A 20,934-nucleotide genomic window follows, 5' to 3' on the forward strand; every position below is an offset into this window, starting at 1 on the left:
GTCGTGTTTGCCTTTCTATGTGGGTGGTACTCGATAGAGTAGAGGCTACTCGATCGAGTAGCTTGGGTACTCGATCGATTAGGGGGCACTCGATCGAGTACGTTAGTTACTCGATCGAGTAGCGTCTTTTCAGCGGGGGTTTATAGTCCTGTTTCGTCAAAACCGCAAATCATTTCCGCCTCTTTTCTCTAAACCTAGATGTCGTCCCTTCCTATTCCTTTCACCAAGTACCTTCCATGGGAGCCTTTGAGGGTGCTTGTGCCATAGGAGTGCATAGCTTGAGTCGGGTAGCAGTTCCTTTGCCAGATTTCCACATGTAGGTATGTCATCATCATCATCCGTGTCTTTGTGTTTTTAGTTAGGGTTAGAAGGGTAATGATAGAGGATTGTATTATGTGTATAGGTGTTGCTTGTTTGCTGGGTGTCGCGTGTGTGGACACGGAATCGTTGCCGTCGTTTAAAGGTAGGTTCGTCTACTCAGTTTCTGTTGATTGTCTAGTGTGTCGGTTGCTGCATTGTTGTTGTGTTGCTGTCGTGACCTGTGGTTGAGTACCCATGGCAATCGGTTGGTGTATGCTGTTTTGTTGGTTGTGGTTGTATTGCAGCTGTCTATGATTATTGTCGTTGGTTCTCGAGGTGCGTCCTCGGCTGAGTGGAGTCGCTTGCGGGAGTGGCTTCACGCCCTAGTTTCGCCCTCCGTGGAACCCGCCACGGGAGGGGATGTGCACATTAATGGGACAGGGTTATCGCTCGATATGATGTGCGGGGCTTAGGTGGAAACGACTGCGGTCCCCCCACTGGCAGGGTTGGTCCAGTGGACAGTCGGTGACAGAGATTGGTTGGAGTGGTTGTGACCGTGTGTGTGTTTGGTTGTGGTTGTTATAGGTTGGTTATGTTTGTTGTGTCTTGTCTCAGTTACTGACCTTGTTTGGTTTGTCTTGTTTGTTTTGTTGTGTCTGCCGTGATCCCTTATGGTGAGCAGTCAGTCTTAGCAGGTGTTGTCTTGGATGGTTGCTGGAGTCCGGGCTGGGATGAGTTCTCACGAGTTACGACAGGATATAGTATATAGTGATGAGTTGTATCTTTCTTTTAGCAGTTTGGTTGTAACACTTGTAAACAGTTTAAATGTTCTTTTATTGACCTTTGATGATTACTTTCCTCGGGCAACCGAGATGGTGATGTCCTTATATGCTAGGGAAGGTCTTAGTAAGACTCCTTGGTATATGGGGGTGTCACAACCTTTTCACGTAGTTTTGCCAAACAGAGCCTTAATAAAATGGCTTATAAGATAGCACAAAGAGCCATTAATCTGTAAAATCACTCTTGCTTATTGTCAAAAAAGAAAGAAAGAAAAAAGTCATTTTTTTTTGGAGCAATCGGATGAAAAACGTGGAATATTAATTGAGGAATTGAATGAGTATGTTTTTAAGCATAAGAAGAATGACTGAATGAATATGTTATCTTATACGAGTATCTTATATCTATATATAAAACTAAGTTGAAATGTCGTGGATGCGGCACGTCGCGTATACAGCCTTAATTATACGCATTAATTACAGCTAATTATTAAATATAAACACAATAAATGTTGCATAAATGTCAACAAACTATTAATTATTGTTTATTATGTCATTTATTAAATTAAACTAAAAATGTATGACGACTTGATTCTAAATTTATAGGAAAAAAAAATATTTTGATAACAAATTTAAAATGTAAATCATTACGTTTATCACGAAAAATCCTTTCAATTGAGTATATAATTTCCATTATACTTATCTATTAAACTATCTTGATAGTATTTGTGCAAAAGCTCAACTAACACTAAATCAAGTAACTAATCAACTAATCACAACACTAGACTTAACGGTTTAATTAATATAAAATTTAATTAATCGTAATTTACCCTTACCAGATCCCCGACGAAAAATCGTCGATAATATGATCAACAAGGGGATCTAAAATTCTAAATTACAAACCTTAGACTTAATTTCTCCCCAAATTCAATCTCTTTACTATCTCAATATCTAATTCGACTCATTTTACTTGAGTTTCTTACTTTGATCTTCATTTCCCCCATGGTTTGAGCTCAAATTACATCGATTTTTAGGGTATTTCAATTGTCATTTTATCGGAAATTGAAAATGGCGAGAAGTAGATCATCAACTGGGTGTTTGAGATACATTAATCCGGCGTATTATTTGAAGCGTCCGAAACGTCTTGCAATGTTGTTTATTTTGTTTGTTGTTGCTACTTTGCTGGTTTGGGATCGACAAACCCTAGTTAGAGATCATGAGGTTAATATTTATGTTTTGTTTTTGTATTTTATTTGGATTTATTTTGTTGGTTTTTTGTTTATGTTTTGTGGGTTGATCTGATTTTGCTGTTTTCCAATACATTATTTTTTATTATATTATAATTTGGAGTAAAGTGTGGGTATTTTTATATAGGGATTAACAGTAGCGGAACCAGGATTTATGATTAGCTGGGGTGGAAATTTCTTAGAGGGGTGAATTAGTAATGCAACAAGGTAAATTAGGACATAGAGCTTCAAAATTTTCATTGTACGGGGCAAAAACCCCTGCTAGCCCTCTCTTGGTTCGGCCACTGGGAATTAAACATGTGTTTTCATGTTTGGTTGGTGATTGTTGAGAAAAAGGTGGAGTTTGGGATGGTTTTGATTGAAGCAATGCATTTTTTTGAAGAAGATGGATTAACGTTGTTTCAGTGTGATTTTGAGGTGGGATAACAGTTGAGAACTTTTGACATTATAGGATTCCCTACATGCGTTGTAATTTACAGAACAGTATATAATGTAGTAGCTGTTGGAAGTCGAGTTTGCAAAAATGTGTTCAATTTGGATGTCTTTGTATGCTGAAGTTTGATATCGAGGATTTAAGATTAAACCATTGAAGTTTTAGCATTTTGTATGAGGAGTGAGTTTTGTTGATGGTATTTCTAATGAATTACTCCCTCCATTCAACTTTTAGCACCCCACTTCAATATAATACTCCTCACATATATTGGAGAAGTGGGGTGGTAAAAGTTGAATGGAGGGAGTATTTGGCAGCGTATTGATAGAAATGTGGAAACTTAAGATATCTAGGTTACACATGGAGCATGTTTGAGTTTATGTGACAAAGAGTGTATGTGTTTGAGGACTAATTTGTAGAGGGAGCGAGATCGCATATGAGAAGGTTTGGCTGTATGCATGGGCATGTGTTGAGGAAACTCGAAAATGGGACACTTTATATACTTTGTGGATAATTGATTTCCTTGCTTTTGAAATGATTCAAACTTTATGAAATTTAATTTTAGGAATTTAGGGTATTTCAGTTTTAATTTTACCGGAAATTGAAAATTGCTAGAAGCAGATCATCATCTGGGTGTTTGAGATACATTAATCCGGTGTATTATCTGAAGCACCCGAAACGTCTCACAATGTTGTTCATTTTGTTTGTTGTCGCAACTTTGCTCGTTTGGGATCGACAAACCCTAGTTAGAAATCATGAGGTTATATATTTATGTTTTTTTCGTATTCTATTTGGATTTATTTTGTTTATGTTTTGTGGGTTGATCTGATTTGCTGTTTTCCAAGACATTTGTTTTATGGTAGAGATTAGTATTTATAATTTGGAGTAAAATGTGGGTATTTTTTATATGGGAATTAACTGTGGCGGAACCAGGATTTATAATTAGCGGGGCGAAAAATTATAGAAGGAACCGGGCCGGGGGCGGGGAGGGGAGGAGGGGGTAGAATCTTTGGGATGATTTCGATTGTAGTGCATTTTTTTGGAAGGGGGTGGATAAATATTGTTTCAGGGTGCTGCAAAGATTGAATTTGTGATTTTTGAGGTGGGATAATAGTTTTTTCAAGCAAATGTTAGTATGATCTTGCTTGCTCAAATTGTGTTTTGGGGTGAGAATTTTGACATCATAGGATCTCCTACATGCGTTGTAATTTGCGGAATGCGTATAATGTGTTCAATTTGGTCAAAATTTCTTTGGTTGTTGTTGGCTTTGGTTGATATTGAGGATTTAAGATTAAACCATTGGTTTTAAATGTTTCTATGAGGAGTGACTTTAGTTGATAGTTTTTCTTATGGATTATTTGGCAGCGTATGCCTAGAGGAGCATGTACAGGTAGAAATGTGGAAACTTTAGATATTTATGTCACTCATAGAGCATGGTTGAGTTTGTGGGAAAAGTGTATGTTTTCGCGGAGCTAATTTGTAGAGGGAGTGAGATCGCATTTGAGAAGGTTTGGCTGTGTGGCACGGGCATGTGTTGAGGAAACTAGAAAATGGGACCATTTGTACTTTGTGGAAATTAATTTTTATGCTTTTGAAATGATTCAAACTCAATGAAATTTAGCTCTTGCTTTTATTATACTCTTAATTACTCGGATTGAGCCTTTAATCTGTAAATATCTAGTCATCTGCTGATGCATTTCTGTTTTCCAGCGAGGAGTGTCTTCTCAGACCTTTAATAGCTGAGACATGAAAGTGTGGGGTTTGTGGGCTCTTGAGACCGTTGCCCACTTACCTTACTGTGAATCACTATATGTTACCTCGAAAGTTTACTCCGTTAGATTGCTCAATGCAGCTACTCTCAGGGCCAAAGACTTCACCTTTTCATCTTTAAGAGGATGACCGTTTTAGATAGTGTCTTAGATCCTAATGCTTAAGGGTCTTATTCTCCTTGCAAAGGGTAGACGTAGACCTATGTAGTTTCTCTGACAGGAGTACTTAGTTTAATGACAATGCAATTTGATGATCTACATGTGAATGTTTATTGGTACTAATTGTTAATTTTTTGTAGAATATAAAAATGTAAATGGTGATTTTCAGAATTTGGTTCGTGCTGCCGTAGTTCTCAATGGTTCATTCCGAGTTTCTGAGTGTTTTTGGGTTTTTATGTGAACATTGCGATTAGCTTACTACTTCAGAATTCATACATGCGGTTTTCTACTTGTCACATGATTTTTGCTGACTGCAGGAAGAGTTGGCAACATTACTAGCAGATGTCAGTCGATTGCAAGAGGAGGTGAATAGTTGCTATGCCTCACTTTAGTTCTGCATCTTCTTTTCAGCAGCTTGCCATATTTATCGTTTTTTTCTCACCTATATGATATTGCTCATCTTCTGTAACCACTGTAGTTCTCTTCAAGGTTTCATAAAATTTGAATTTTAGTCCGTAAGCATTGACTACAACAATAACATTACCCCAGTGCCTCAATGGCTCCCGCAAATTGCGGGGTAAGGAGGGGTCGGATGTATGCAGCCTTACCCTTGTGTTAGCAACACAAAGAGGCTGTTTCCGAATGACCCAAGATGAATCCGTAAGCATTGACTAAGTAACTAAAAAATTTTTAACACATTTTTGTCATATGTATTTTAAGTTTCCCAGTAGTATGTTTATTCAGTGCATTATTTGCTTTGCATTCCCTTTTGAAGACAAGTCATTTGTGCTTTTGTTCTTTGGCTTGTCTTGTTGAAGCTCGAAGCGTTGAAAAATGGCCGAGGCATGAAGAGTGGTGACTCAGGAAGTAAGGCTGTTAAAGATGATCCTATCGAAGTTGAACGAAGGCAAAAGGTTAAGGAGGCCATGATTCATGCTTGGAGTTCATATGAGAAATATGCTTGGGGCCAAGATGAACTTCAGGTACTTCTTGCAATAAGTTATCATTGCCTTTATCAGTAATATGGAAAAGGGATAAAGCAGAACTGTTAAATTACGTTGAGTCTGTGTCTTGATGGTTCACTGAGCATTTTTATGTTCCAAAAGTCTATTAATGATTATGACTAGACAGAGCCAAAGACATAATTACTGGAGCTATTCTCAACGGTTTTGATTAATTTTTACTTTTGAGCTATTTCATGAGCGTTTATAATTGCTTCTTTTCTGTCACCAATGTTAAAATTATTATGTGTAGCATGGACTAATTTTTTTTTTTTTTCTTTTTTGACAGCCGCAAACGAAAAATGGTGTCAATAGTTTTGGAGGTCTTGGAGCAACACTCGTTGATTCACTGGATACATTGTATATAATGGGACTGGATGAAAAGTTTCAGAGAGCTAGAGAGTGAGCTGAACTTTCACTTCTTATACTGTGCCTCTCATTTATTTTCTGGTTGTGAAATGTTTGTGTTCGTTAGTGATAACTTTGCAGTGCATTCCATTTGTCGACAGACTATGCCATAAAGTGATCAGAAGTCTATTAATGATTAGGATGTTAAGCTGGTGAATTTGAAAGTGCAAAAATATAGTTTTGTGAAAATATCTTTTAGTATCAGTATAGCATGTAATGTTTGGGATGTTTAGCTGGTGAGTTTGAAAGTAAAAAGCCAACCTTGAAACTCGGACACGTCATATAGTGAAAATCAATAGGTAATAAATACATATTTCGTATATATTTAGATGATGCTAAAATTTTGATGGAATGGGACTTTTGAATCCCTACATAGAGGGAGCCTTATGTTTTTTTTTTTCAAGTACTTTGTTGCAAAAATTTGTTGCTAATATCTTCTTATTCACGTCTGCCTCTTCATGTATTTGTTTTAATTTGCTGATGCTTGAATGATGGTTTTTGCAGTTGGGTTGCCAGTTCATTGGATTTCAACAAAGATTATGATGCTAGCGTCTTTGAGACAACCATAAGGTTGCTTTATAAGGTTTACTGTCAATTTTAGTCCATTTATTGTAGCTGAAAAATTCAAAACTCACTTCACTTTGAGACTAATTTGTTGTGTGATTTTTAACAGAGTTGTAGGTGGACTTCTGAGTGCATATGATCTCTCCAGTGACAAGATGTTTCTTGAGAAAGCTCGAGATATTGCAGATAGATTGCTTCCTGCATGGGACACTCCGTCTGGTGTTCCATATAATGTTATTAATCTGGCTCATGGAAGGCCACACAATCCTGGATGGACTGGGGTAGGTTGCCAATCCGTGGTCCAAAAGAATTGGGAATTTAGCTACGCTTTGTCTTTTTAAATCCTTGATGTTATCTTAGTCATCCTCTTCATTTTTGCTCAATGTTAGGGTGACAGCATACTAGCAGATTCAGGCACTGAGCAGCTCGAATTCATTGCACTCTCACAGAGGACGGGAGACCCGAAGTACCAACAGAAGGTAACATTTAAGGTTTATTCTGTCGAGCTTGTTTACCAGATGCAGGCTTGCTTAGCTCAACTTAGCTGGTTAGTATTGAGATGTGGTACTACTGACATGAATCCAAAATCCCTCAAGCATTAAAAAAAGCTTTCGTAGCTCTCTTAAAAAACAGCCAAGCATGGTAAAGGGATACTGTAGCTATGCTCACCATCTTTTCTCTCTCTTCGTGGTTAGTAAAGTAGCTAGGCTCCCTTTCCCCAGTGAATTAAGATAATTTAATTTCCTTCTTGATGCTTATAATGTAGGTAGAAAATGTAATATCGGTGCTCAATAAGACATTTCCTCCTGATGGTCTACTACCTATCTACATTAATCCTGATAGTGGGTCCGGCTCACGCTCTACCATAACTTTTGGTGCTATGGGTGACAGGTAAAATTGGTTAGCTCTTTGAAGATTAAGTTGTTATTTCGACCCTTTAAATTTCCTAGTAATAGTCAGCAGTTTTGGGTTGGGTTTATGGCTAAACAAAACATTTCTTGCAGCTTTTATGAATATCTACTCAAAGTATGGATTCAGGGGAACAAGACTTCAGCTGTGAAGCCTTACAGGTGAGCAAAAGCCTTGTCATGTTTGAAATACTTGTATGCTAAACACAGCATGTTGCATATCGACTCACCTACTAAATGACCCCTATATCCCACTTAATTTGTCCCCATTTGACTAGAAGTCTTGCTTGAGAGTGATAACATGTGATTACTGCCTCTTAAACTGAAAAAATTATTAAAATTTACTTGTAGACATGCCACATTAGCACTTGACCCTCACCATTCCCTCCCCACTAGGGAGTATAAATCGGATGGAGGGAGTATGTTATGGAGTCTTTAACTAGGGATTGTATAGGTAGTTCACTTTTTTATCTTTTAGATATCGGAAGGGGCCAATTATTTTAAGATGGGCCGAGAAGGACATGGAGACAATATATATATAGGATGAAGAGAGTAGTTTAAAGTCGTTTTTGCCTTAAGCACCTTTTTTAAATCGCCTTTTGGCTTACAAAGTGATGATTGAGTAAAGAGAGACCTCTATAAGCTCGAGTTCACATTACACATGGTATGTATATTTATATATGCAAAGTAGTGCAAAAATAGTTGGTATTGATTGATATGGTCTATACTGACCTATACAGTTGATACATGTAGGCTAATACAGCCGATACTAGACTAAGGGCTCGTTTGGTTACTCACCCAATTCATGGGAGTTCTAGAATCCCATGAATTGTGATTTTTGGAAGTTGTTTGGTTACCCCATTTTTTTTTTAAAATGGGGGAGTTTCAAACTCCATAGGAGTTTCCAACTCCTACATAATGGGGGAATTAAACTACCTAGGCCCCCCAAGGCCATTGGAAACTCCTAGGAAAAACAAACTCTAGGATGGCAACCAAACAAAAAACCGCAATTGGATGAATTCTAATGTAGGAAATTAAATTAGGTGAATTGCAAACTAACTCATCATTTTAATTCCCGTATGAACCAAACGAGGCCTAAGATAGCTGATATGACCAAATCCAAAACAAGCGAATGTATTGGATTGTCGAGCTATCAATTAATTATCTTCCTGAATCACTCTGGCCAATATGTTTTACTCATTGCTAAGAAAGTTTCTATTGATGCATATCCTTTAATAAAACAATGACAGCTGCTTTGTTGTTTTGCTCATCCCATTTATCCATTTTCTTTGCCTCAATCATTCTCGACTGTAATGAAACTAAGTACATGATTTTGACGCATTTATAATGTTATTTTGCATGTGACCATATTGGAAAAAGACAAATGTGGGAGACATCGATGAAAGGATTGTCATTACTTATTCGTAGGACGACTCCTTCGTCTTTCACATATATATGTGAGAGGAATGGGGGCTCACTAACGGACAAGGTAATTTTCGGTGCTGGATCAAAGCTACCATTATCATAATATATTAATGTGCTAAGGTCACCAGTAATTTGGATATGCAGATGGATGAATTAGCATGCTTTGCTCCTGGTATGTTAGCTTTGGGATCATCTGGTTACGGCCCTGAAGAATCTAAGAAATATATGTCACTTGCTGAAGAGGTAATGAGGGACTATTTGCTTTTGCTAACTCCAAATGCATAAAAGCTATTTTTGACTGCTTGAGATGTGAAACCCTACTCAGTGATAGAATTTCGCCAAAATTGAGGGTTAAAGATATATGAAGCTGTACCAAATTTTTTTCTCGCATGTTGATCTTAGGATTAGCCGTTTCTTTCATTTTTCATTTGAGCAACATGCTTACTTTGTAAAACAATGACATCTTGCAAAGGAGATAAATTCCTCTAGATACGGTGATCCCCATTCCCCAAAAAAAAGTACAAGAAAAAGGTTGATGTGTAATCCGAGTTCACTGAATGACTTGCCATTTTTGTGTGTAGCTGGCATGGACATGTTACAACTTCTACCAGTCGACACCCACAAAATTGGCTGGGGAGAATTATTTCTTCCACTCCGGAGAGGTGAGATACCTTCTCTTAGGATGCATTGTTCATCCATTACTTTCTTCTGTCTTATGCATTTTTTATACATGTTTAGGACTTGTCTGTTGGTACATCTTGGAACATTCTGAGACCAGAAACAGTGGAATCATTGTTTTACCTGTGGCGTCTTACTGGAAATAAGACGTACCAAGAATGGGGTTGGAACATCTTTCAAGCGTTCGAGAAAAACTCGCGGATTGAGTCTGGCTATGTCGGGCTTAAGGATGTAAGCTTCAAAACTTGAACGGCTTATTTTATTCTTTATGCAACTATAACCTTAATACTTAATCTGATTTTCTAAATTCTTATGCCTTGCTTTTGGGGAAGAAATCTAGTACAGCAGCACAATGCTGGAGATCCTTGCTTGTTAAGCTTAAATTCCTAAATTACCCTCTCCTCACACAATAATACCTTTTCCTAAAGTCATCATTGTTTCTTTTGAAGGGCGCTCCTGTCAATTAAATTCAAAAACTATTCAAATAGGGAATGGCAAAAATCCAAAGAATTGGCTGAAAATGCAAGGTGGTAAAAAATAAAAAATAAAAAATCAAATAATCGGAGAAAGTACAAAACTGACTATATTGTGGAGTATATAATATAGTATGTACCAAGTTATGTTGGGTTTATCCTTTATGGAACATCAGTGGTGTAACCTTGTGCTTTGGTCAGGTAAATACTGGTGTCAAGGACAATATGATGCAAAGCTTCTTCCTGGCGGAAACCTTGAAATACTTGTATCTTCTCTTTTCACCACCGTCAGTCATTTCCCTAGATGAATGGGTTTTCAACACAGAGGCTCATCCTCTTCGAATTGTAACCCGGGGAGGCAGCAGTGATCAACATGATAAACCAGTTATTCGGCAACGTGCTAGGAAAGAAGGCCGGGACTGACATTACACCTTAGGCAACTTTGATAACAAGACAATGTGAGAGTAGATGTTGTACCAAGTTCGGATTTCTTCTCCCAACTCTTTTCGAGTTTGATGATCTTGTTCTCGAGATTGCTCAAGAATTATGGCTCATGGTTTTGCTAGCTAATTTGGAGGCGTTGGGGCCGTTGTATACTTGTATTAGCACATCATACGTTTGACGAGTGTCATATATCATCTTACACAGGTCTCATGTAAGCGGTTTTATACTAAAACATGGCAAAACCACATGTTCTCGACTTAAAACACTCCTATAGAAGATCTTTTGTAACGACCTTTTATTTGTACCATTTAATAGGTACGTAAAGCAGAACATGTAGAAATTTGGCATTGTTGATCGTCATTGTATTTCATGACGCATGTATACACACTTAGGATTGTAATATTCAAGCCGGATATTTGACTGTGCTTACTGATGCTTTGATGGGTTTTAATGCGATTGGCCTGATTATTCTAATTTAAGGGTCCTGATTATTCTAATTTATTTAAGGGTCTGATTTCCAGTAGACTTCTCGATTTCCGCTTATTATTTAGGGTGGCGCTCATTTATGGACGAGTTTTACTCCTTCATGTACAAAATTGACCATTTTACCCCTTTTATTTTCAAAGTTTATTCTCATTTCTCATTTCTCTTTCATCTTCCTCTCTCTACCCCCCACACACACCACCACCACAACCACCACCACTGCTCTACCGTGTCACCACCATTGCCCCATCTGCTCCACCGCCTCCTAGACCCTTCCCCTTCTGCCTAGCCCAACCAACCTCCCGCACTACCACTAGACCGCTCCTTTCCCCACCTAAACAAATCCGTCCCCTTCTATGCCACCGTTGATCGCCTACCAGCTCCCCTTCTTCGCCCACTGCCCCTCCCTCGACCACCCTACCACCTTATATCTCGGCCTCCTAGCACAATATGACCACCACATCGGACCCCCAACTCCTTGCACATGCCTGAACATCTCAGTCCTACGTTTCTCCCATTTATCCCAAAACGCCGGCCTACCAACGACGCTCCACCGGCCAGACAACCATCTCCTTAGCCACCATCAGCCCCCTCCTCTGCCACCCCAGCCCCGTCAGCCTTAAAATGTTGTAAACCCTAATTTAATTTGGGTATATCTAATTTGACATAAAAAAAATTTGTTGCATAATTAGAAGTTAGAATTAAGAATTATTACTTGATTAATATGAGAATAAGATTTGTGATCGATTAATTTGATGAGCATTTGATTAATTTCCTAGAGGAAAAGAGGAAGAAAGAATTTGGTGTTTTTTAAACAAGGGTAAGTTGTGGAAAATTTATGGGAAAAAGTTCATGAATAAGTAAAACTCGTACTTGAATGAACAACTACGATTATTTAAGGGTCCTGATTATTGAAGTTTGGGTTTCGAAATGTGTTATTCTCTCCGTCCTGGTCAATTGTCGTCCTTTGGATTTGGCACACAGACCAAGGAAAGGAAAGGGGACCAATTATAAGATGACAAGTGGACCAAATTGAGTGTAAAAGATCAAATTGCTCATCAAATGCAATCCTAAAATAGAAAAAACAGAAACTGACTGAGACACCCTAAAATGGAATATAACAACAAATGACCAGGACAGAGGGAGTACATTGCTCTTGTACGGTCCGTATAGGATGAACTTTGGATAACTAAATAACTGTTACTAGCACCAAAACGGACACAGAAACGACACAACACGACACTCCATGAATTTTAGGACCGGGACACGTTCTTTAAATTTAATAAATATATATTTTATAGTTATAACCGTTCGATTTTATTTTTGTCAAAGTATTTTAAACAAGTGAAGGTAAAACTTGACATTGATTATAACTCATTTTCATTTCCCACTCAAGCCCATCTTCTAATCAATCTCTTTCGACAACTCATTTCTCGTCTAAAAAACATCATCCACCCCAAATAATGTCCGAATACCATGGACACGCGTTGGACACGTGCCCAAATACCATGGACACGCGCCCAAATAATGAAGAAAGTCAGACACGGCTTTATAGGTGTCCGATAAGTGTCGGTGTCGAACACGAGACAACTGGTTAGAAGGAGTGTCCGTGCTATCTAGGTTACTTGCAGCCAATAACTTCATGTCTCAGCTTACTGAATCCAAAAATTTGACGATTCACGGTCAAGCCAGAAAAGTCAAGTGCATAAACTCTCCCTTATCCTTCCAATCAACCATGTCGTCAGACGACGTCAGTTAATTCGAGGAACATGAAACGCAAGTTGTAAATTCAAGGGAATGGGAGATCTGAACTTGGTACTGATTTATCATAGTTTCTAAGCATTCGGTCTGGTCACGAAGGTCCGACTGGAAACACATTGGCTAAAGGTCCGCACTCAGGCGACGTGGAGAGTGAAAAGGAGGGAAACAAACGCCTGTGAAGGCACATCTAAGGGTTATATCTCCTTATCTTGGAACTTTTAATGCGACCAAACCCAAACCCTTGTTTGCATATTAAATTCAAGTGGGCTAATAACAATTCATTACGAATTTGGCAACATTGACATCCAAACAATTCAGTTTTGACCGAGTACGAGGTTCAAATGTTCAATAAAGACCAACCAAAAAAAACCCATAAATCACATCGTTTATAACGAAAATGATAGAAATACAAGGAGTCCATCTCCTCTCCATTTCCTAGGCCATTTCCTCTCAACGGACAAGATCGTATTTCGGTGCAATCTAACGACTCTATATTTATGCATAAAAATAAAGGAATAAGGGAGGATAAAGTACATTGCATTATTTTATGATTGTTAGAGAGGTAATGAACTCTCCATTTCCTAAAAGAAATGGGAAATGGAGAGGATACTATCTCGAATACAAGTTAACAAAAATAATCTATAATAACACCTGTATTTCTAAATAACACCTGTTATTTGGTGCTGAAATCGAATAAGGAACCTTCTTAAGTGACCTCGCACACGTGCTAGAAAAACCGGGAGTGAAAGAAACATCACCCGACACGACCTCCTTAACAGCTGAAATAGAAGTGTAGTTATACACTGTTTCCAGGATTACAGGATCCGAAACAAAAATGCCCGTAAATCACACAGACGGTTCCTCGAGTTAGATAAAGCGTCCGCAAAATTTTTGTTGAATAATAGAGGACAATTGAGGATGCCGGTATGCAATAAACTAATATCGTGTGCAAGTTGGATACTCGTTAAAAATGAATAATTACTTGTTATTTAGTGCTAAAATCGAATAAGGAGACACATGCAAGAAAAATCGGGAGAGAAAGAAAAAATGACCGACCCCCTCAAATTGAAGTGTATAATACACAGTTTTCGGGGATTCCAAGGTCTCGGAACAAAAATGTCCGTAAATCAAAAGGACGGTTTCTCGGGTCAGATAAAGTGTCCACAGAAACTTTGAGGAATAACAAAGGACATTTGAGGGTGCCGGTATGCAATAAACTAATCCTGAGCGAAAGTTGGATACTCGTTAAAAATGGACTAATACTTGTTATTTGGTGCTGAAATCGAATAAGGACTCCAAAGCAACCTCGCACACGTGCTAGAAAAACCAGCAAAGAAAGAAACATGACCCGACACGACCTACCGAACGACTGAAATTGATGTGTATAATACACGTTTTACAGGAATACAGGGTCCCGGAACAAAATGCCCGTAAATCACACAAATGGTTACTCGGGTTAGATAAAGCGTCCACACAAATTTTGTGGTGTAACAAAGGACATTTGAGGGTGCCGGTATGCAATAAACAAATTTCGCGTGAAAATCGGATACTCGTTAAAAAGGAATAAATACTTGTTATTTGATGCTAAAATCGAATAAGGTAACTCCCTATGCGAACTTTGACACATGCAAGTAAAATCGGAAGAGAAAGAAACATGAACCGACACGAATTTCCGAACGGCTGAAATTGAAGTGTAAAATTAAAGTGTATAATACATGGTTTTCGAGATTCCAGGGTCTCGGAACAAAAATGTCCGTAAATCTCACGCACATTTCCCCGGGCCAGATAAAGTGTCCACATAAGTTTTAAAGAGTAACGGAGGACATTAGAGGGTGCCGGTATGCAATAAACTATTCTCGGGCGAAAGTTGGATACTAGTTAAAATGGATTAATACTTGTTATTTGGTGCTGAAATCGAATAAGACAACTTCGTAAGCAACCTTGGACACATGCTAGAAAAATCGGGAATGAAAGAAACATGACCCGACACGACCTCCCAAACGACTGAAATTGAAGTGTATAATACACGGTTTTCGAGATTACAGGGTCTCGAGACAAAAATGTCCGTAAATTACACGGACGGTTCCTCGGGTCAAATAAAGCGTTCACAGAAATTTAAGGAGTAACTGAAAACATTTGAGGGTGTCGGTATGCAATAAACTAATCTCGCTGAAAGTTGGATACTCGTTAAAAATAGATTAATATTTGTTATTTGGTGATGAAATCGAATAAGGCAACTCCGGAAGCATCCTCAGACACGTGCTAGAAAACTAAGAGAGAAAAAAACATGACCCGACACGACCTCACGAACAACTGAAATTTAAGTGTATAATACTCGGTTTTCGGTATTACAGGGCCCCGGAACAAAAATGCCCGTAAATCACACGAACGGTGCCTCATAAAGTGTCCACATAAATTTCGAGGAGTGAAAGACGACATTTCAATATGCCGGTATGCAATAATATAATCTTGGGCGAAAGTTCGATACTCGTTACAAATGGATTAATACTTGTCATTTCGTGCTGAAATCGAATAAAGCAACTCCGGAAGCAACGTCAGATAAGTGCTAGAAAAACCGGGAGAGAAAGAAAACATGACCTGACACGACCTCCCGAACGGCTGAAATTGAAGTTTATTATCGTAATACCTCGTAATTTATAAGGCCGTACTCGACCGAGTAGGCAGTCCACTCGACCAAGTATAGCTCACTTGATCGAGTGGGGGACCGAGTGGAACCTGGCAATTGCTGAAAGTTTCTGAAACAGAGTTACTCGACCGAGTGGCTGTTCACTCGACCGACCGAGTGATGCTTCACTCGATCGAGTTAACCGGGCATTCGATCGAGTGACCCGTCGCTGTCCAGCTTTTTACACGAGGCTTGGTAGGTGGCCTATTACTCTCGAATCCTTATCTTTTCAGATTTCCTTCTCTTTAGCCACACTCTAAAAACTCTAAAAACACAACATACTTTATACTCTAAGATCTAGCTCACACAATTGGGGATTCTTCTTCCATTTCTTGATTCTTGCTCTTTTACTAGCATTGTAAGTTCATCCTTAAACTTTCTCCTCTCTTCTTATTTTGTAGACCTTATTTCCTCTAATGTATGGTCTTATAATTAATTAGGTTTATGACCAAATTAATGGGGTAATTAGTGGTTAATTAATATTGTTAGTATTATTGTTGTTGTAGTAATTAGTATTAATAGTAGTCATAAATTGTGTAGGAGGAGACTTCTTTGAGGAGCCCTTCTAGCTTGGTTGGTTGATTGATTGAAGACTAGCAAGAGGTAAGATTTCCCTACTTAGCTTTAATGATATGAATGTTTGTTGCATTATAACATGAATAATGGTAATTAGGGTTTGTGGGTATGATATTGTTTGGCAATATTCATAATTGTGGAGAGTTGGATAAGCATTGTTAGTCTTCTATTGGTAATAAATTGCACTATAACATGTTTATGAGACATTGATGCAAAGGGTGAGTTGTTGATGAATTGAGCATTTGTTATATATCATGGATTGTACATTTGAAAAGCATATTACTTGTTTTTAATTGTCCTTCTATGCGACATTGATTCTTGGAAATTGGTTGGATTTGGTATTGGTTGTGAAACATGGTGATAGAGGAGACGTAAGATGGTTGGGAGACCGTCTTGCGCTCGAGTCTCCTCTTGGAGCTTCCCACTCCAAGAGGGATGTGCACATTGGGGACTTGAGTTTGGAGGGACCCGTGTGGTTGAGACACGACGTCTGGCAGGGGATTTGAGTCGTTCTCGGGCCCGACACCATGGACGTGTTCCGAGTACCTAGTGGTGTGGTGTGGTGTCCTGGGCGTGTCCATGGCACCGGTGTGTTGAAGGCGGGTATTTGAGTTGTTATACATCCATGTATTAAATCCTTACTTGCATATTCATGTAGATTATCATTGTAGTATTCGTTCATGAACATTTGTATTATTGGAGCTAACCAAAGTGTTTTCAAGATGTCTGTGGTGAACCATATGATGATTTTCGCTCATATGGGGAGCAGTGATTTGATAGGTTAGCTTTGCATATATGCGGAGGCTTGGGAGCGGTCTTCACCTTGTTGTCATCACTTTTGTTGTTGTCTAGTTTTTGACTCTTAGACTCCACTTTTCATTTTAATATGGTTGTAATTAAATGGGATGGTATTTGCATCCCTTAACATGTAACTAATTATATAACTACAACTTATCTATTTAAATTATCGTTTTAAATCCCTCTTTACTTGTTTGTTCGCACTACAAGCTTGGAAAACCAAGTCTTGTGACGCTCTCATGTGTTGGGGTTGCCTTGAGGAAGGATCCCAACTTATGAGAGTGTTACAATAATACACGGTTTTCGGGTTCCCAGGGTTCTGAAAAAAAACGTTCGTAAATAACACGAACGGTTCATCAGGTCAAGCAAGGTGTCCACAGAAATTTTGAGGAGTAACAAAGACATTTGAGAGTGTCGGTATACAATAAACTAATCGGTGGCGAAAGTTGGATATTCGTTAAAAATGGATTAATACTTGTAATTTGGTGCTAAAATTGTGGGAAATAATCTGTATACTTCCCTTAAACTAGAAGGATTATAACGAATTTAACAATGATGAATAAAGGTCATAAACAAAATACATAAACAAAGTATAAGGATTTAGAATTAACCTTCGGTCCTAGCAAAATTGGCCTAAGAACAATATCAAAATTGATATTCGCCTATTAGTTGCACCCAAGACGATCTGAGATATGCCCTTTGATTATGCTAGAAATCGATCTAAAATTTTCTGTAAAATTTAGTTGTTTTTGTGTTTTTGTGATGAGAGAGGAGGCTAGGTCAAGAAAAAGAATTAGGGTAGAAATAATTCTCTCCCTTTCTTTTTATACAGACCGAAATCTGGAATCAATTAGGAAAGAAAAAACATCCTAATTTTCGGCCAACCAGACCGAAAATAAGGAGTGTATTTTCCTTATTTTGGTCTTTCCAAAAATATATAATATGTATTAAATTGTCATCTAGTGAGGATCGAACCCATGACCTCTTGGCTTGTGTACCCTCACTATTACCACTATGACACATTCAACTTGTTGATATTAAATATAACTGATTATATTTAATTACGAATTAACAGATTAATTCGTCCAAGCTAACATTATATATATAATTACATATAACTTATAATATTTAATTTACGAATTGACAGTTAATTCGTCTCAACTAATATTATTTAATTTTCATTAAATAATTATCTCATCAACACATTGACTAACTTTTTAGTCATTTTGGGCATCAATGTAATTATATTTCTATAACCACATTTCTCAAAAACATCCTATAGGTATGATAATAACGTCAAACTTTATAGCAAGCCAACCGTTATTAGGTATACGTTAATCAACTGATTAAATATACGAAGTATACCCTTGTGAACCTGAAAGAGATTTACAAATGTTATCACACTAATTTGTGGAGGACACAAGCTCCAACAAACTCCCACTTGTCCTCATAAGTGTATGTGCGATAACCGATTCTCATATCCTATAAAATTTCTCCCACTCAATGTAAAACAATTTGCAAACCTGAATTCACAAAGGTCGTATTTTACAAGCGATCAATATCAAGAGTGGTTTCCCCGACTAGAGAGTAACTTAACTGATAAACGAATCAACATTCGAGCATGGCCATGCATTTCAGTTACACCTCCTCGAGTGGCCCTGAGAAATAACTATACCTGATAAGGGTTGGATATTTTCCTCAACTCGAATCCTGCAGATGTAAGCACAGTATGAAATGACCCAGAAAAAATCTACTTAGCCTCCAGTTACGGCAGACCGTGAGAAAGAAACCAAAGTCACCCAAAAACTGCCTTAATCTCAAGAGACAGTCGATAGTCAACAGAATCAACTCTAGGAACACAATGGATGTCCTATCCACGACCTGGCACCGAATGTTATTAAACATTTAGGACTCCATTACGTTGTCACAAAAGTTGTCCTACGAGGTATCGTCATAATCTCGTATCTGTGATCGATCAGTCAACCGTTTGACTTATGGCTCGTTGAACCCACCATCAATCGACTGCACAATATAATAGCCGGAGTTATCAGCTCACATTGGCGATTACGGACCAAAACAAATATCATGTAATTCAGTTCACTTTGTGGCTTTCAATGTTGTCAGTACAATCCACATGAAAAACAAAATATTATATATATAAAATGATGAAGTTATAAATAGTATATGAAAAAGATAATGTATCAAATCCATAATCAAGTACTACAACTCAGGAACATGTTTAATTCCCATGGAATTAACATGCCCTACATGCTTATCATAATTCAACGGTTTGGTGAGAGGATCTGCGATGTTATCATCCGTCGCAATCTTGTCAATCACTATCTCTTCTTGCTCCACGTAATCACGGATCAGGTGAGCCTTCCGAAGTACATGTCTAGATTTGTTGCTAGACTTTGGCTCCTTAGCCTGGAAGATGGCACCTCTATTGTCACAATAGATGGTGATCGGGTCATTCGAACTAGGAACTACCGAAAGCCCTTGTAAGAATTGACGCATCCATATCACTTCCTTTGCTGCCTCCAAAGCGGCATAGTACTCAGATTCAGTAGTAGAATCTACTATAACACTCTGTTTGGAACTCTTCCAGCTGACCGCTGCACCATTAAGAGTGAAGACGAACCCGGACTGAGATTTTGAATCATCTCGATCCGTTTGGAAGCTAGCATCTGCGTAACCGGTTGCGCATAGCTTAGTATCACCTCTATAAGTCAATACCCAATCCTTAGTCCTCCGTAGGTACTTGAGGATATTTTTGACTGCTATCCAGTGTGTTTCATACTTAATGCATATGCCACGTCTGGACGTGTGCATATCATGGCATACATGATCGATCCTATTGCAGATGCATAAGGAACACGACTCATGCGCTCTATCCCTTCAGGCGTCGTGGGTGACTGAGACTTACTCAACTGCATCCCAGTCGTCATAGGAAGGTTCCCCTTCTTGGAGTTGGTCATGCTGAACTTCTCAAGAACCTTATCCAAATAAGACTCCTGACTAAGTGATAACGTCCGTCGTGATCTATCTCTGTAGATACGAATTCCCAAAATGCGCTGTGCCTCACCCAGATCTTTCATCTGGAAATGGTTCTTCAACCATTCTTTAACCGAAGAAAGGAGAGGAATCTCATTCCCAATCAAGAGTATGTCATCGACATACAATATCAAGAATCCAATCTTGCTCCCACTCGACTTGATATATAAGCATGGTTCCTCGACCGATCGAGTGAAACCATACTCTTTTATCACTTGGTCGAAACGATGATTCCAACTCCGAGAAGCTTGCTTAAGTCCATAAATGGAACGCTTAAGCTTGCATACTTTCTTAGGATGTTTAGGATCTATGAAACTTTCGGGTTGCAACTCTTCCTCCAAATAACCGTTTAAGAAGGCGGTTTTCACATCCATTTGCCAAATCTCATAATCATGAAATGCGACAATCGCTAAGATTATCCGAATGGAACGTAGCATGACTACAGGTGCAAAAATCTCATCATAATGCAATCCTTGCACTTGAGTGAAACCTTTTGCCACAAGTCGTGCCTTATAGATATCTGGTTGCGCGTCTACAGAACGCTTTATTTTGTAAAGCCATTTGCACTGTAGAGGTTTTACCTTATTAGGTAAATCAACTAGATCCCATACGTTATTCTCATACATGGAGTCCATCTCGGATTGCATGGCTTCAAGCGATAGCTTTGAGTCGGAATAGGCCATAGCACCTTTATAGGTTGCGGGTTCATTACTTTCTAGAAGTAAAACGTCATTCTCCTCGACCATACCAATGTATCTGTCCGGAGGATGAGAGTCTCTACCCGACCTCCTAGGTTCCTCAGGAATATAAACCGTATCATCAGTTGGAGGTACAGCTTCCTCCATCTGTTCCTCGGTTGTTGGTTCTGGAATCTCCGACAGCTCGAAGGGTCTATTACTCGTCTTGTTCTCGAGAAATTCTTTCTCTAAGAACGTCGCACTAGCCGCAACAAAAACTCGATGTTCGGTAGGCGAATAGAAGTAATGACCAAATG

General features: G+C 38.5%; 1 protein-coding gene across 1 annotated transcript; it reads left to right on the forward strand.

The window, feature by feature from the left end:
* Nucleotides 1-1,704: 1,704 nt before the first annotated feature.
* On the forward strand, nt 1,705-11,056 carry LOC141633593 (mannosyl-oligosaccharide 1,2-alpha-mannosidase MNS1-like). The gene is made up of 14 exons (XM_074446036.1): nt 1,705-2,297; nt 4,999-5,046; nt 5,500-5,664; nt 5,972-6,084; nt 6,595-6,660; nt 6,764-6,935; nt 7,044-7,133; nt 7,421-7,545; nt 7,659-7,724; nt 8,943-9,051; nt 9,132-9,230; nt 9,569-9,649; nt 9,726-9,896; nt 10,340-11,056. The coding sequence occupies exons 1-14, from the start codon at nt 2,145-2,147 to the stop codon at nt 10,559-10,561; spliced, it is 1,680 nt and encodes a 559-aa protein (XP_074302137.1). The 5' UTR covers nt 1,705-2,144; the 3' UTR covers nt 10,562-11,056.
* The last annotated feature ends 9,878 nt before the right edge of the window (nt 11,057-20,934 follow it).

This window comes from Silene latifolia, chromosome Y (genome assembly GCF_048544455.1).
Source record: "Silene latifolia isolate original U9 population chromosome Y, ASM4854445v1, whole genome shotgun sequence".
NCBI classification, from domain to species: domain Eukaryota; kingdom Viridiplantae; phylum Streptophyta; class Magnoliopsida; order Caryophyllales; family Caryophyllaceae; genus Silene; species Silene latifolia.